Below are 18347 nucleotides of genomic sequence, written 5' to 3' on the forward strand. Positions count from 1 at the left end.
TTCACATGGAGCACAGTGGGGCATCCTCTTCTTGTCAAAGATCCGGGCATCATGGGCCACCTCTGCCTGTAGCAGCAATCTTATCTTGGCTCCTTCGCCATATTCTTTTCCTACTCACTCACTGAGACTTCCTGGGACAACCCCTTCCCTCCCCAAATAAACCATACCCCAAGTTCTTGCCTGAAACTTGACTCAGGGGAGCCCCAAACCAAGGCAAACAGACAAAATATCCCACCGTGGACATCTTTCTGTTTTGGAGACCCACCTTGCAAACTTTTCAATGATCAAAGCTCTCACTAAATTACAGCCTCTCAGAATCTCTGTTCCTGACTAAGTAAAAGAGCGGGAAGAACTCTCTGGCCACCTACGGGCCTCATTACTCCATCTCTGAAAGGGACGGACTGACACCTGTCTTCCTGGTCTCCCTGCTGTCTTGGGAGACGGCCCTGGGCAGGCCGACCTGTGGGAAGCGATGACAAAGGTATCAGATTTGCCGAATTTAGTTAGCAATTAAATTGAGAGGCCTTCTTCGCAGCTGCTTGCTTTTCTACAGCCCATCTAAGCCTCCTTTTTAAAGAACTAAGCAAGTTTTCCATTCCACTTATTAGAAGGAAGCTTTCAAACATGCATATTTTTGGAAGGGGATGGCCCCATTACCTCTCAGCAAAGAGCTGTGATCTCGCTTCCTTTGTATGTCTTAGAATTGTGTGCGTGGCCTCTTTAGAGTACCCCAGGGGCCTAGAGCTGCCCCGGGGTAGTCGCTCAACAGTGGGGCCTGTCCAGTCTGGCCCCTGCTCTCCCCTTTAGTCTTTCTCCACCTCATAGAGCCCCATCTCTATCATGGGGTCCTCTTAGAACACCTCAGATGCGGCACACCTGTGTCCCTTTATGCCACCATATGGACTGTCCCTTCTCCCTAGAGAGGCCATCCACTACCCTGGGTACTTCATGAACTCTAGTCTCTTTCTCATCTGGGAGAAGTGCCACCTTTTTGACCTGATGCCGTCCCTGGTCTCGGAAGCACACCTGCTGCAAGCACACGTGCAGGCCTCTCTCTTCGCCTGTCTTCCCACGGTGAAGCCAGGGGGAAGTCCCCAGCACCTAGCAGAACGGTCCCCCCGCAGACACTCAGAATGGCTTTTAACCCCAAAGCTCATTTTATGCATCTTAAGAGAACCCACAACACACTGCTGAGAGCGGCATGCAAGATTTCCTTCCTGGAAGAAGGTACAACCACTCCGCATGGCTGGGGTCTGCTTCTGTGCAGACCCCAGCCATGCGGGGTCTGTGTGTGCCCTTTCCCGACTCACTCACTGACTCCCGGGCAGAGCTCGTAAACGGCAGGCCATGCTTTCCCCCGAGGTGGGATTACCACATTTGAGGGCAGGAGCCCCTGCTCTACCTTGCTCTTGGGTCTCTCTCTCAGGCCTGGATCCCTTCTGCCTGGTACAAGATAGCACTTTTGAAATGTTTGCCATTAGGGATGGAAAAAGTTTTGATCTGTGACCAGAGAAGCATCCATTGGCTGAGCTCTTTATAAAGTGGCCTTGCCAGGAGCCTCCTTCAGCCTCTGAAGGAGGGTATGGACTTGGGCATCTCTGCACCTCCAGCCTTATGACCGCAAAGAGCAGCAATATCTCACCTTGATTCTGAGGATCCCTGGATACTCTCAGCAGATGTCAGCTGAGCCAGAGAAGGCTCTAAAACCCCGCAGGTGGAAGGACACCAGTTGGTAGCACCCTGGAGGGAAACTACTCCGAACTGAGGAATCCATATACTGTTATCTGGGAGCTGTAAACCCTAAACCGATACTCCTGGGAGCCAAGCAAACATGTTTGGTTTGCCTCCTCCATACTAAAAGGGGTCAGGGTAGGGCAAAGAGGCTGGCACAGCTCCAGCCGCACTGCCCATAGAGTGAGGCGACCAGTCAGCATCCCCAGCTCCAGCCCTGCCTCCTCATTTGCATAATGGAGCCAGTAGAACTTCCTGCCTCACCTGGGGAGTTTATTTGAGAGGATCAAATACAACAAATGGTGTAAAAATCCTCTGCAAACTGCAAGGTACTATGTAAATGGAAAAAATATTTATCCAGTATTCCTAAAAGATAAAAGAAAGAAAAAAATGAAGGCTATAGCGTTGATGTCCAGAAAACAAATTTAGTTCAAGTTATAGACAGAAGGGTCTCTCCTGGCTGCGTGCTTATTTTCTGCCAGCTCCATGCAGAATGTTGCCTTCTAGTGCCTCCGTGGGGTCACTGTAGGGACACTCCGTGATAATCACTGCTGCTGACCCATTTTACAGATGAGGACCCTGAGTGTCAGAACATCAAGTCATTTTCTGCAGCCACGAGGCAGTGAGTGACAGGGTCTGAATGCAAATCCACGCCTCTCTTTTGTGGAAATCAACCGACGAGCTGAATGAGAACACACTACATATCTAGGGCTTTTTTGGGGAAGGAGATGAGCACCTCGTCCTCACCCAATTGAGTAGAGTCTCAGAGGCCGGCAGAGGAGGGGGAGAGCTGGCGAGTATATAAAAGGACAGGCTGCAGGTGCTCCCTGGCCTGGGGAAGTGTAGGCGGGCTAAGGTGGAGCATAGCATCTTCTGTCATTGGCTAAGAAAGTCTATTTGACTCTCTCTGATTGGTCCTATGTTGGAGTCAGGACAAAAACTAGAAAAGCTGCCAGTTATTATTGGCGTCCTGCCTGTGATGGGGGGACTATTACAGAAGGCTTGGGCTCCTGGATTGTTCTGGACAGTGATCTTGCCTCTTGCAACTCTGATTTATATTAAGCAGGCTGGCTTTCTGGGCTGGTATTGCAAATAATAGGTTGGGATCCAGGCGGGTTGCTACAGATAATAGATCAGAATTCAGTCTTTAGATACACTCTGGTCATCACCCGTTTGTAGAGTCAGCCTGTCTCACCGGATGCAAGGCCTACCCCTTCACAAATGTCATGTCTTTCTCTATCAGGGCTTTAGGAGAATACAGATGATCTCATCCTCAATGAGGTAACAGAGAAAGCAAAGAAGCTCATTCCCGCTTCTGTTCTCAGAAAGAAAAGTAAAGTTCTTTGGTTGTTGTCCAACTTAGAAGAAATGAAGTGACACTTGGAAATGTCAGGTTTCTATTCTCCGTAAACACAAATGTGTCTAGGCCAGCAATATGGAAACGGCGGGCTGGAAGTCCCCGCCCAAACGTGCAAGGGTGGTGGCATTCCCCCTCTAGTGGGGTCGGCGTGCTGGGCCAGCTGTCCTCACTTGCTGACCCTCCACGTGGCTGCGGGGTGGGACGGTGGTGGCAGCGTCTGTCTGAGGAACATTAAACCTTAGAGGCGATTGGGCGAGGGTTTTGCCCAGGGCTTCGATGCGTAATGGAAGATGTAAAGCCGGAGCTGCAGATGTCACAGGGAGGCGTTTGCCGACCAGGGAGCTCTCCAGCTAAGACCTTCAGGGACGTCTATGAAAGCGTCTTCATGAAGGCACAGCCGCCACAGTAATCCCCTTTTACTATACCTTTGCTTTTCAGGACCTCAGCTATGCAGGATCAAGTATGGTTTGAAAATGTTACGTGAAAAGTTCCAGAAATAAATAACTCGTAACTTTTACGTAAGTTTTAGTACACAACATTATTTTTATTGTTCTAAGGTTTTGTTTTGTTTTGTTTTTTGCGTGTCTGGGGATGGAACCCAGGGACATTTGACCTTGGAGCTACACCCCCTGCCCTATTTTTTATTCTGTATTTTGAAACAGGGTCTCACTAAGTTGCAGAGGGCCTCACTAAGTAGCTGAGGCTGTCCGCGAACCGCGATCCTTCTGTCTCAGCCTCCTCAATGCTGGGATTACAAGCATGCGCCACCACGCCTGGCTTTATTGTTCTAATTTTTATAAGTTACCACTAATATTATTGTGCCTAATTTATGAATTAAACTTTATTTTAAGCATGCATGTATAGAAAAAAAATAGGGTTTAGAATTGCCTATAGTTACAGGCACCCAGTGCGAGGCCTGGCACACACTCACCAAAGTTAAGTATCGACTAGTATATTAACTCAACCTCTAGCCCCTCTTCCTTCCAGAAGGTGGTTTGGGGCTGAAAGTCTAAGCTCCTATCTTGGTCTTTCTGGTAACCAATCTCATCCAGAAGACTAAGAGTCACCCCATTAAAACAAAAGGTGCTCCTATCACCCCAGTCCAAGAAATTAGGAGCCCTGTGCCAGGACCCAGGGTAGAGACCAACTATGTACTTCCGACTAGAAATCCCAGTATCACCAATATTTCTCCATAAATACATCTGTGGTCATGTTACTAAAGAGGAGAGGGATGTCACATGGGGCCTTAGCTGGGGTTCCCAGAAGCAGAAGCAGCTCCTGGAATAAGGATCCGTAGGATCCTGGTAGGGGAGTAGAGACCTTAGGTTAGAGAAGGAGGAAGCCCATCAAGAGTAACCGTGGCTTAGTTTTACTGGGAGTTTTGGGTATGGCCCAGAAATGTCCTGACCCAGGAGCGAGGGCGGTGCAGTACTCTCTCCACCTCATACCCATTCTTCATTGGTGCAGGGAGGATCCATGGAACAGGGCTCTCCATCACCAGACTGAGCGAGCCCCGTAGCCCAGGGCAGCCCTAAACCAGAGGAAGAGCTCACCTGTCTTCTCATGGTCTTCTGTTGGTCATTTGTTGATTTTTAACAAATTAAATAAGAATTTGTTTATGTGTCTACCAGGAAGGACAATAGCTCTTTGATATTTTGGACCCGTGCATGCTTATGAATAGTGGCTAAAATTGCAGAATTGAATTTACAATCATTGGGAGCATATGTCTAGGTGTCTGTCATCCCAAAAGACCTTTTTGACCCTTCAGTGTGTGTGTGTATGTGTGTGTGTGTGTGTGTGTGTGTGTGTGTGTGTGTGTGTGTTGTACTGCTGAAATTTAAAACTAGGGCCTCATTCAGGCTAAGCGCATATTTTACCACTGATATATACCCCAGACCCTTTGATTTATGTATTTAACATTTTTCTATATTCAAAAGCTATTACTTATTTAAATTTAGGTCTATTTTTAATTTTTTTTTTGGTCCTGAGAATTAAACCCAGAGTCATTCTACCTTCAAGCTACATTCCTAGCCCAATTTTATTTCTTCCTTTGGAAACAGGGTCTCATTAGATTGCTGAGAGCCTCTGTAAGTTGCTGAGGCTGGCTTTGAATCTGTGGTCCTCCGGTCTCAGCCTCCCTAGTATTGGGATTACAAGTATGTACCACCACCACCACGCTTGGCTTAAATTTAAGTGTCTTAAAGAAGCTATATTCTGATCGAGGAAAGGAGATATACAGAAATTAAAGTTTTCTAAAATTGTCAGAAAACAAGGACATTAACCTAATACTTTAAACACATCAATAAAGCTAACATGCATATTTTAGGACACTATGTAATTTAGATAAATCTTGGGGCAAGCGAGACTACCTTAATAACTTGGATTTAATAAAAACAGCTGTCTTTTCTAGCTAATGCCATAAATAATATGAGCGACATTCCGTTTTACTCTGTGTGCTTTTTCCTAAACGTATTCACTTTCGCTGGTCAAATAAACTAACGTTATCTCTAGTTGATGTTTAGAGCTGCAGACATGCAAATTTGAGCTCAACTAAATTGAATCATTCTTCTGAGAAACTCTGTATTTCCACAGTACTTATATTTTGTAGTGTGTTTGCTTGATGATCCTAGATCTTTAAGTAATCCAAACCTTTGGAATGATGTTAAGTTGCACTCATTCATGGTTACTCGATACCTACATCACTCCTTAGTAAGGTGAATACTGAATCATCTATTACTGAGCACAGTTTTGAGTTTACAGGCAGTTGCTTTTTATGGGTATAGACTTTGGGCCATGTTAATGAGCATGCATTTTTTTCTGCTCTTAAAGGGTCTATGAGGGAGGTAGAGATAAGGCTTTAGAAAGTTGGTAAGTGAATTAAAAGCTCTGTTAGTTCGCTGGAATGCTGGTGTGTGGTAGCAGTTCTCCATGACTCATTCTGCAGAGTTGGCTGTATGAAAGAGAAGTCATTTATTTTGGTTAAAATTGTAAATGAGCATAAACGGCTGCGACTACACTAGAAACGATCACAGAGAAATAGAACAACGTCTGCACCTTTGTTTTCCAAGAGAAACAGTAGTTTTATTCTAGAGTGACATTTTTCAGGTTTTTTTTTTAAATTAAGATACTTTTACACTCAAAATTTATGGATGGCCCAGGGATTTTTTGATTTGGAGATTATAGGTATCAATACATGTTGGAAACTGAAACTGAGAATTTAGCTTTTTAAGTGCTTATTTGAGTTTATAACAACACAACCCCTGATAGCCAAACTATGGAACCAGCCTAGGTGTCTGTCAACAGATGAACGGATTACAAAATGATGCTGTGTACAAACAACAGAATTCTCGTTAAACATAGAAAGAATGCCATCACGTCATTTGCAGGAAGATGAACGGAAGTAAAGAATATTAGGCCAGGTGATGTCAGCCAGTCACAGGAAGTGAAGGGCCATATTTTTTCACTCATATGTGGAAGTGAGAGAGAGACTGAGAATAAAGAAGACCTCAGATAAAGGAGGGGTCAGACACTGGTGGGTTAAAGAAGGATTTGGAGAGGAGAAAGAAATGATAAAAATTATTCAAAGAATCCTTTGTTCGTACAAGAAGTTATTTGTACTGATGTAAATAAAGATTATGTATCGGGAAGTATAGGAGCCAGAGGGAAACACAGCAAAAGCTTGGTGCCGCGTATGACTTTATCACTCTGACCTCACTTTGATGTACAATTACAATGCGCCAACAAAACATTGGGAAAATGTGTATTTATGGACACATTCAAAGAGAACAGCAATAAACGAATGCTCTGCTTATAATAACATCCTAGTATTATCATTAAGTCAGACCTGGCCTCGCAGACCCCTGAGATCTGTTCTCAGGCAAGTGTCTGTTTATTCTAGAACGTGAGGACAGTAAGGAAGGAGCAGCCTGGACGGTGAGTTGGATTTGTCTTGGCTTTTTATTTCTGAACTTGCGATCTCCCCCGGGGCTCCCTACTTAGTGCAGCTTTACGCAGTAATTTGCATATGTCCAGTAGGACTCTATCCTCCTCTTCACTAGGACATAATCAGAACAATAGGCTATGCAAACTAGGTCTTGCCTGGGACACTGTATTTGAAAATGATGCTTATTTGAGAATGGCCAGGTGTGGCCATATGTTTCAAAGACAGTTTTATTTAGATAACTATACAATTAACCCAACTAAAGTGTACAGTGCAGTGGTTTTTCACAGCAATACAACAACCAATTTTGAAATGCCAGCACCACAATCAATTTTGGAATAATTACCTCTAAAGAAACCTCACACCCTACTTAGTCTTCACACATTCCCGACTCCCTATTATCCCAACCTTAGACAACCGCTCATCTACTTGGTCTCTATGGATTTGCCTATTCATAAAAAATTTCATAGAAATGGCATCATACAACATGTAGTCTTTGGTGACTAACTTCTTTCATTTTACATGATGTTTCCAAGGATCATCCATGTCGTCAAAGATGTCAGTACTACATTCCTTTTCATTGACATATAATATTCCACCATGGACAGGCCACATTTTGTTTACTCCTTCACCACAGTGGAAGTTTCGGTTGTTTCCACTTTGGGGTTCTTATGAGAAATAGTGCTATAAGCATCAGTGCACAAGCTTTGTGTTCACATATGTTTTCAGTTTTCTTGTGTATAGTCCCAGGAGTAGAATTGCTGGGTCTATTGGTATATTCATAATTAACATATTAAAAATTTGCTTGTCTGTTTTCTAAAGTGGCTGCACATTTCTCTAACGATAGCCCATTTGTGTTTCTAGATGATTTCGATGCTAAAGGTTCCAAGCATTTTAAATAGATACAGCTTCCTGCGGCTTTGTGCGTGGCAGTCCCCTCAGCACTGTGACTGCCTGCCTGGGCATGGGGACACCAACATGAAGTGGGATGAACATTCAAGCTTCTAAGAGGGGTGGTGGCCACTCAGAGCCAGCGCAGAACCTGCAAAGCTGGGATACTTTTCTGCCACTCAAAATACTATTTGAACCCGACACCATTCCTGCTTCACTGGGATTATGCGCATTAACAATGTGCTGTCCTTTCAAAGTCATTTGGTAACACTCTTCAAAGACCTAGTAAATCTTGGTGCTTCCTGTGAAAGACTGTGCCCCAGCACCCACAGAAAGTGAGCTGTGATTGCTGAGTAATTCTGAGCTGAGCTTCGGCACCTTGTAGCTCCTTAAATGCCCTCCAGCCCAGAACACAGGGAGCAAACAAGGGCAAGGCCGCTGTGGCCCACCGGGACTGGAGTGGAGGAGCCCGGGAACAAACACATGGCAGATCCTCCTTCGAGGGAGAAGCAGTGGTTGATTTTACCCACAGACAGACATCACAAACAAAATAGACTACCCATCTGATGGTGGAGTCTAAGGATTTCCTTATAAAAGTGAAGACTCTTGAAGAGGTAAAAAGATAATAAATAAATTCAACGACAGGCTTTCAATTTCTGAAGCCACATTTTCTTAATGGGTAAGGGGATTTTAAAAAGAGAGCACCCCATGGCACAGGACTACTTCAAGTGGACACACACTCGCTGAGCACCGGCACGAGCAGAGCACCGCTGTGGGGGTAAACACCAAGGAGGGCACAGTTCTTGGTCTTGGAAAGCCAGCTTGCCTGGCTCCAAGGTGGAAACTTTCAAACGCTGTTTACTGAACATGATTCTGAAGGACTCCCGGGCAAACAAGGCCAATATATCGCTGACTCCTGGGGAAAGAGGGACATTTCGGCAGCTCTTCCAGGCTTAGCCTGGCTTCCAGACCAAAAGCAGAGACCTGAAGCAAGACAGCTCCTCTGAGAGGCCCTGAGGCAGATTTGTTGAAAGGCATAAAAAGTTGCCAGTCCCAGAGGGAGGAAGACTTCCTGGGGAGGTGGCATTTGAGACAAGCCTGGAGAGAGATCAGGAAGATTTTTAGCAGTGGAGAGAGAGAATATATGCAGAGGCCCAAGCTGAGCTACAAGGCCCAGGAGGATAATTTTGGCTTAAAAACAGAGAAGGAGGCAAGTAGGGTTGAGGTTTAAGGAGCTGGGTCAAGGACAGTGGCTTGAAGGCCCCAGGATTGGCCACTGTGTATGGAGAGGCCGAGGAGAGAGGCGACTCCGACAGAACAGAGCTTTGCAATCTAGGACTCCAGCTCTTTACCCAAACCAGCAAATGCCACAGCCAGCCTGACCTTTCAAGTCTATCGAGCTCGAGCGATTCACTTTGCGAGAGTAAATGAGACTAGAGAGGCTCCCTGACCTGAAACCACACACCCGAGGGCAGTGCCCGCCCTGGAACCCAGAGCTCCTGCCTGTGGTACCTTGTAAAAGACTATATGATAATAGGCTCTGCAGGGAGTGGTGGGAATTGCATGAAAAATTGCATGTGGCAGCCCTGTGGGTTTCAGAGCTAAATACTGGCTGTGAGACCAAGGGATTGTGGCACCAAGTGCCAGGATCCTGCTTCCAACCCAGGCATAGAGAGGCCTGACAAACTGATGGGCTTCCAAAGAAACGTGGAATCGTCCACCATTCTGAACCGCAGGAATGGGTCATAAGTTTAAATACCTTATAGCACCACCTACCGTATCTGAAGCTACAAGGGTAAGATTTTCCTATGATAAGCTTAGCCAAGAGTCAACTATGTCCTGGCCTCCGGGCCACATCCAGCTGCCATCTGTCTGGGTAGGTTTTGGACCACAGCCACGCTTGCTCATTTACGAATGTGCACGTCTGCTTTTGTGTCACGGTAGCTGAGAGTGCATGGCTTTCAAAGCCTCAACTATTGACGATCTGACTTGAATCATCATAAACTACTCTTTGCCAGAAAAGTTTGCTGAGCCCTGGTGCAGATTGTTGAAAAGCTGCCTGAGGATCTTGTTTGTAAACATGCTCACTGGCATTTCAGGAACGTATCAGCATCGGTGCACAGGGTGCCCACTGCAAGCAGGCGCCCTGTCTAGGGTGACTGACCTTACACAGGCTGTGAGTGTGGTGCTTGGGTGGCCACAAGTTTACCCAGAAAAAACACACTGGAAGGATCTTACCATTTGCTTTCTTTATTATTTTTCATTCTTCCCAGATCGATGTGGCAGCAACATGAGTAGAAAGGGAGATATGACTGTTTTCTTGCATAGTGATCCAGTAACTCCTTCCCCAAAATACTCCACAGGTAATCCTAAGAGTTGTTGTTGCTTTTAATCAAATGTAGCCTAATTTGGAAGATATGGCATTCCACACATGGAAAATAACTCCCTGGTGGTAGACCAGCTTGGGTGTGCTCATTTCCATTAAAGGGTTGTTACCTTGAGCAGAGAGATGCTGGCAGGTTGGCCTCCTTCTGGCTCTTTTCAAGTCCCAGCAGGCCACAGAGGAGACCCTGGCTAACCTATCTGGCCTTTTTGGAAGGTTCCTTCCATAATGGAGTCCCCAGGATTCATGACCAAGCAGGGAATTGGGGGGAGGGACTTTTGGGGATCCAGTATGCATGCAACAAACCCCAATATCACTTGTTGCCCAGTAACCACTCCTGAATTATCTCTGCTTCTCTCCCCTTTTGCTGCAAAAAGATATTGGGATGGCTCCCAAGGCTCACTGACGCTCACTTGATATGTCTCTACTGTCAAGAGAATGCAGATTTATTTGTAGCAGCCTGGAATGTTCCAGAGAAGGTGGGTTCTCTTAGGATGCCTGAGAGCATCGCAGAGGGTAACACTGGGGACAGCAGGGCCCTGGAGGGCTGCAATGTTAGCTGTGCCAATCGCAAGTCCAGGAGGACCCTTGCTGTCATGCCAACAGGGGCAGCCCGGGTTTCCTGTGCAACCTGGAGGCACTGAATTCTCTCACTCCCAACAGCCTTTCTCTGCTGCTCTGTCCAAGGTATTTGGATAAATGGGAACAAAGAAAAGAAAACATCCTAAGGCTCCAGCTGGTCCCTCTGGAGCCAGCCTTGCAATGCACACACACTCCCAGGTGCTTCTGGAATTACAGAGACAACAACCTGAGCTGCTACAGAGCTACTACTGGGGTAGTTTTCCTTTGCATGTGTCTGGGCTGCATCTCCAGGGTCCAGGAAGGTCACGCACGCTGTCGTCTCTTTCTCTCCCGCAGTTTCAGGCGCCTGGCGGGCAGGCTGACGGGCTGCTTTCCAAACTTCTCCATGATCTCTCGGATCCTGGCCAGGTTGGTCTTGCTGAGTGTGAAGTCACACCGTGTGGCCCCCATGTCGTAGCCAACCATGCAGTTCTTGGTGGAGGCGGTAAAGCCTTCTGCCTTCGCCGTGACCACGTACTCTCCAGGGTTCAGGAGGCGCCAGTAATCTCCATCGCTGGCTGAGAAAAGAAACCAGGGGGACCTCAGAGCAGTTCTTTCCTAACACAAGACCACCCCTGCAGACAGAGCCCCCGAGGCGGGCAGCCGGGAACCTGAGCTTCTGCAGAGGCTGGTTCTGAAGGCATTTTGGAAACCAAGATGTTTTCCTCTTTGGAAGCTGCCTTAATGGTTTTAACAGGAAGCGGTGCGGGGAAAGGATCCCCAGGACGATCTCACACATTTCTTCTCTGTGACAATAGGAGCCATTCATTACAAACTTAAACTTGCAAATGGCCTGCCCTCACTAGGAAACGCCATCCTGAAAAGCCATCATGCCTGGCTCCCGCTGGCATGGCTACTAATACAGAAAAATAATTTCTAAAAGGGCTGGGATTCTGTGCTTCTGAAAAGAGAAGGAAATGACTACCCCGAAGGAGGACCTGGTACCCACATGCCTCTCCATGGCCCCCACCCACAGAGAGACCTGGAGCTTCAGCAGCAGGTGCACTCGGATGCAGAGAGGCAGAGAAGGCTTGAGACCAACATGTGGACGCCAGCCCTGGGCAGGGGTTATGCCACTGCTCAGCTAGTTGCGAGATACCTAATGTGACCCCATGCATTTCTGCATTTCACCTGCCTTCTTCTTCCTTGGCACTGGCTGTAGTCTGCAGTGCACTCTATAGACTTCCCATTCTAGTTATCTGTGGCCTTCCTGTATGGAAATGCTCACTTTCAGGGCAAGGAGCATCCTCGTTCTGTTCGCTGCAGTGTACCTGGTCCGGTGCCTGCAGGTGCTCCATAAGACATGTCAAAAGAGTGAAAGAAATGTCCAGGAGCGGGTTTAGGGCCACAGAATCAGAACAAGGGGATTATCTCGGTAATCTAAAGTTTCTACTTTAGAAACACGAATCTGCCTGGCAGGGCCTCCTCTACGCGGACGTTCTTTGAAGGGATTCTATACATTATCCCTGAGGCTCTTGTGATCTCTGCTTCTACCCCTGACAAGCACAAAGCCTAGAATCGTGCACTTGAGGAAACGTAGGGCTCTGAGCTACTGGCCCACAGAGGGGAGTGTTCAGGGATCAGCGCCTCATGGAGCCATGGAGCAGGTTGAAAAGTGGGGACTCCATGGCGTGTGTGGGCAGGCGGGCGACCCAGACCCAGGCAGTACCCGCCCTGCTTTGTCAAGCCAAAACAAAAGCCACATGCAGAGGACAGTCATGTGGAAGCCCAGGCCAGGCGTTTGGCCCACTCTTGATAGCCATCTCAGAAACATGCTCCCTGGCTTCTGTCCTTGCAGAATTCCAGCTAATGTTTCTGTTTATTTTATGCAAATCTCCCCTGAAATAAAACTTGTCAAATCATAAAAGACTCAGATAGAAATAGAAGCAAATTCGGAGCTTCCATCACCAAAAGCAATAAAATAAAGATCCATATGTAACGTACAGTGTGTGTGTGTGTGCGGGTGTGTGTGTGTGTGTGTGTGTGTGTGTGTGTGTGTGTGTGTAGAACACACTGGGAAATCGCTTCCAGGGGGAGCCAAGCAAGGGAGATGCATTTCCCATTAGAGCATCCAGACCAGCTCCTTGATTACAGGGGCTTGACATTCTGAGCCCATTAGGCAAAGCCTCTCATCTAGCTCTATGGGACTCCAGGGGCCCTTTCACCTCCCATTTAGTTTAAAACCCTTGTGTTTTCTCACATTGCCTACCGAGCACTAAACGGTCCAAGGAGCGATCCAGGCTCTTTTATGAATCACTGTTTTAAAGGCGCTTGTCAGCAGTATTTAAAATGCAAATCCTCTGGAGACCCACACCCACCAGCCTATCCTTCATCCATGATGACTGCCAGCACCCCCGCAGTCTCCGGCCCCTGCAGGGGACTCGGTCCACTGTGTTGAATTAACACGTAACTGGGAATGAGTAAATGGACGCCTGTGAGGAGCTACGGTGTGCAGAATTCCACACGGCCCCGGGTGACGCCTCACGGTCAGTCGCTAGAAGTCCCAGCGCAAATGGCGAGGATCTTCGGAAAAGAGAACCGAGCAAAGACACCAGCTACTCAACAGGCGGGGCGCTGCGCCGTCTCCACTGCTTTGTGGAGTTTCGAATGCATTCACCATCTCAGCAACTGGCCTTCTGTGCCAAGGAGCATGGCACCGGGCACACGGGCAGGCTGGACGACAGCCTCACCTCCACTGTGGTCCAGAGTCTTCTCCTGGCAAGTCAAACGGAGCCATTTGTTGGGGGACAAGAGCTATCAGGTGGGTGTGGGTCTCCAGAGGACTTGTATTTTAAATACTGCTGACAAGCACCTTTAAAACAGTGATTCATCAAAGAGCCTGGATCGCCCCTTGGACCGTTTAGTGCTCGGTAGGCAATGTGAGAAAACACGAGGGTTTTAAACTGAATGGGAGGTGAAAGGGCCCCTGGAGTCCTATCACGTGAACAGTTTGTGGAGAAGCGGTGCCGTCTCCCCTGGGAGGAGAACCAACACGGAGACACGGGGAGAAGCTCTGGACCCGGCGGCTCGGGCCCGTGGTCCACTCACAGCTCTGCCGCTCACTCCGCACCTCTAGAAACATGCGGTGCTCGTCCATTCGTGCACTCACCCATTCGAAACTGTAGGTAAGTGCTCACTGCTTACAGCGGCCAGGCAGGATGCTGGGGATACACCAAGAACACAGCAGCCAAGGCTTCCTGCCTTGGGCGCGGGAGGCAGACACAATAAACAGTAGGCTAGTAGGTGGGATGAGAGAAGGGAGAGGCGCCATGGATAGTCAGGCGGGTTTGAGGACCAACAGGGTGGGCGGCAGGCATGCAGTGTTAGATAGGGTGGTCAGGGCTGGCCCCTTCAGTTGGCTCTGAGCAAGGGCAAAAGGGATGGGAAGGAGCCGGGGGCTCCCTAGGGGAAGAAGGGCCAGGCAGGAGGAGCTACAGCTGCACTGTGGCTCTCAGTCCACTAGAAATAGCAGGTGGCCAGCGGGATGCAGAGATCACACCTATTTGCCCAGGATTCCTGAGATCCCCGGTTTTAAGCTAAGGAATTCCAGATGATGACAGTGTTGGGCGCTAAGGTTTGAAACCTGGGACTTGGAGCACCTGCGTTTCCAAAGACTTTCAAGTCAATCAGCCAGCAATATGGCAGCGTGTCAAGGCGAGTGCCACAGGGAACCTGTGGGTGGTCTTCCAGCCCAGCATGGAGCCAGAGACCTGACTCCAAAGCCACTAACCTTCCTGAACCTTCTCAGAGGCAACTAGCCTTGAGGATCTTGTCTTTCAAGATCACCTGAGCAAGGGGAAGAGGTGGCTTTTCCTTCAGAGGGCCAATGTGGAAACAGAAACCGGGTCTGGAGTCCTTGGGAATGGGAACAGGTCACATGCTCCTGTTGTCGCTGTGAGAGACCAGGGGCTGTGGGACTGTCCTTTACTGTCCTGGGGGACCATGTGTCCACGCCATGAGTACCTTTTAAAGTGTGAGATTCTTTTCATATTTTAGAAGCCAGAAACCAAGTTTGTTGATAAGACCCTGGGTCTTACTTACACCTTCTCTTCCTCTATAGTAGAGAGCTGGAATAAGGGTTGGGCAGTTAGAGGTCATTCTCTGGCCCTCAGACTCTTCAAGATTCTGGGATTTTCTACCCTCCACTCAAATGGAAACCCTGTGCGCCCGATCAAGAGTTAATATCCCTAGCTACTTGTCCTGTAACCAGGTAAGAGCTGTGTCTCCCTGTGCCTCGAATCCCCATCAAATGACAGAGCTTAAAAGAAAAGATTATTACGAGGACTAAGGAAACCCACACATGCAAAACGGTTACAAGAACATCTGGCATATACAAGGGGCCAAAAACCGCCAGGGGTTCTTGTAATCCTCCTCTTTGCATTACAGATACTCAAGTCTTTCTGGAACATGATCAATGATGCCCATGGTTTAGCAGAAAAATTGCTCAAAGCGTGGTCCTCACACTGCCCCGCCCCACCCAGCCGCCTCTTGCCGCATTCTGCTTTGAGCTTTACTCTCCAGCCCCACTGCAGTCCTCCAGGAGCCTGGAGACCCCAGCTTCAGCTTCTCTCTCGAAGGGTGGCCTGCCTATCCCCCTCTCAGGCCCCATCCTGCCTGGTCTGGGGCTACGCTGCCCAGGTAGGTAAGCATCCCATGAAGAAAGAGCAGCGTTTTTACTTCTCGGCAGCCTCCCCTGCAGCTGCTCCAAGCCTGCCCCAGGGAAGGAAGCACAGGCAGAAAATGCCCATCTCCAGGGTCTCTGGGTAAGGCGGAGAGGAGAGGCTACGCCAGCCCTGAGTAAGACATTTCTGCATGATTGTACCCAAGTCCGGTACTTCTAGGAAACACATTTCCCACCAAGAGGCAGTTTGTAGACATCGGCAGTTACCTGTTCGGATGTCATGGTTAACGCCTTCCACAGAGATAACAGCATTGGGGATTCCTTTCCCGTGCACGTCTCTCACCAGGCCCTTGATGCCACGGTGAACCTGCGCGGCAAACATGATGAGACACCGTGAAGTATGAACACGTATGGGTAGAACAGGCCACACGAAGAGGCAGCGAGGAAGAGGGTGGCCCTCTGAGGGCCACAGGGGAAGCCAGCCCTGCCACACCTGATATTGGGCTTCCGGCTCCAGGACTGAGAGAGAACAACAAATGTCTACTGCTTCAACTGCCCAGTCTGTGGCATTTCCTTATGGTGAATACAGACTAGGATGAGGGGCCCAGGCATGTTGGCTCAGAGAGAATCACCAGCTCCCTGAGAGTAGCGTCGACATCCCTGAGATGTCCCGTCTGTCTTCAGCTGGTGGAAGCAACTGCCCCTGTGTTACAGCTCACCCTGAGGGTTTGACCACATGGAGGAAGCAGACGGCAGCTCCCTGCCATGCCGAGGATGGCCCAGGATGATGGCCAGGCCTGACACACGGACTCCATCCCATGCTTTCGGAGGCCTCCCGGGCCCTGCTCCTCAGCCAGGCCCTGCATACCTGTTCCATGAACACGATCAGAGACTCGCGGTTATTCTCCCACTCCTCGGCCAGCTCGCTCTCGTGTGGGTATTTGTCACAGCCCACGTAGATGGAAAGCTCGAAGCAGTTCGTGTGAAGGTAGCTGAAATCATTCAGACCTGCCGAGCCAAGCGGACATGTCAACTGCGGTTGGATGTGTCAACTGGACGGAGATCAAGTGGCCCCGGGGGAGGTGGCAGGAATGTTCGGGAACTCTCAGAAACCCTCATTAAAAGAGACAGCAAGTTTCTACTGCAGACAGATAGCTAGAGAGAGCAGGTGTAGGCAGTGGGGAGGCTGAGACGGAGCAGCAGGAAGGAGGGCATCTCTGTCAAAATGGACAGGCTGAAACAAGTGTCTTCAAAATGTTTATTATGTTAAAGCTGGCCATGGTGGCGCACGCTTGTAATCCCACACTTCGGAAGCTGAGACAGGAGGATCACACGGGTTCGAAGCCAGCCTCAGCTACTTAGTGAGGCTCTCAGCAACTTAGTGAGACCCTGTTTCCAAATAAATATAGAATAGATCTGAGAGTATAGCCTGGAGGTAGAAAGCCTCTGGGTTCCACCGCCAGTACCACCAAAAATAAAAAGATGTTTATTATATTAAAAGTAGTTGAACCCACCACGTTTGGAATAAGGCTCTCAGTAATGAAATTTATCTCTAAAGTTATTCTGATCCTCTGGGTGTGGTGGTGCACGCTTGTAATCCCAGCATTCGAGAGGCTGAGACAGGAGGATCGTGGTTTGCAGCCAGCCTCAGCTACTTAGTGAGGTCCTCTGCAACTCAGTGAGACCCTGTTTCAAAATAAAGAATAAAAAATAGGGCTGGGGGTGTATCTGGGAGGTAGAATGCCCCTGGGTTCCATCCCCTGTACTGAAAAAAACAAAAATGCTGATCTCAGCTACAGATCTTTGTTTTCTACTCCGGTTCATAAAAATAGCTGCCCAGATCACTATTTACTGAGTGCATTCTGTAACCCAGAACCTGTTCCAAGCAGTCTGCACTCCCTAGGTGAGTCCATTCTCCCTCCAGGCCCAGCACAGGAAGGCAGCGCAGCACAGTTTTACAAAGAAGGAAATCGAGGTTGTGAACGGTAAGAATCGAATCCAGGATCGTGTTGTAGAAGGGCCAGACTTTGGCTTGAGAACTGAGCCTGGGCCCTGCACGTGTCTCCAAACAGAGCCTGGCTGCTTGGGGCTGTGGGGCAATCCCCCTACTCAGTAAACTCCAAAGCAGACAGACCCCGCGTCCTGCCATGACCCCGACAGGATGAGAAGCGGCTGGTCTCTGTTCAACCTCACCTCCACTCATTGCCCCCAGAGTGTAGGGGCCAGAAGAAACCAAGGTGCTCCTGCTGCCTCCAGAGCCTCCGTAGAGCATCTCTCCTGCCCTCGCTGCCCTTGGTGACCCAGGCAGTCCCTGGCATAGGACAGGCCCCCCAATCTCTTCCCCCATCTCCACACAGTCTTTTCTGTGTTTCTCCTTTCCTGTCCCTTACAAGGACACTTCCCACTGAGTTTAGAACCCGTCTGGGTAATCCAGAAAATCCCCATCTTAAGGCTCTGAATGTAATTGTACTTTCGAAGTTCACCTTCCCAATGAGGTGGCATTCACAGGTCCAGAGGGCCGTGTGCCATGAATAAGTCTCCCGGGGCCGCCAATCACTGCGCCACCCAACGCTTGCAAAGTAAGTGGCGGATGCCAGAAAGCACTGTGGCTTCCCTCCCGGCACTTTGGTTTCTGAATAGGATGACTGGCGTGCTGCAGTCCACAAGAGCGTGGGAGGCACTCCCAGGGGAAGCTGCTCTGGCCAGCCTCCCCTGGGGCCAAGGGTCATCATGGAAGCAGAGCTGGGGGCATGGGGCTAGGAGCGTGTTCCCAGCGGCTCCTCCAGCACCGTCCTCAAGC

At 48.8% G+C, this 18347-nt stretch overlaps 1 protein-coding gene across 1 annotated transcript in view; it reads right to left on the minus strand.

Moving 5' to 3' along the window:
- Nucleotides 1-376: 376 nt before the first annotated feature.
- The window catches only part of CPXM2 (carboxypeptidase X, M14 family member 2), a gene marked incomplete at both ends in the record, with an annotated part of 142766 nt that continues 124795 nt past the window's right edge, over nucleotides 377-18347 (minus strand). The window contains 6 exons of the mRNA XM_080694879.1: nucleotides 377-460; nucleotides 3262-3395; nucleotides 8749-8838; nucleotides 11199-11444; nucleotides 15815-15914; nucleotides 16416-16555. Of these exons, the coding sequence (XP_080551005.1) occupies nucleotides 377-460; nucleotides 3262-3395; nucleotides 8749-8838; nucleotides 11199-11444; nucleotides 15815-15914; nucleotides 16416-16555 (794 nt within the window). The remainder of the gene's footprint in view (nucleotides 461-3261; nucleotides 3396-8748; nucleotides 8839-11198; nucleotides 11445-15814; nucleotides 15915-16415; nucleotides 16556-18347) is intronic.

The sequence above is a fragment of the Muscardinus avellanarius genome (assembly GCF_963383645.1).
Source record: "Muscardinus avellanarius genome assembly, chromosome: 4".
Taxonomy (NCBI): domain Eukaryota; kingdom Metazoa; phylum Chordata; class Mammalia; order Rodentia; family Gliridae; genus Muscardinus; species Muscardinus avellanarius.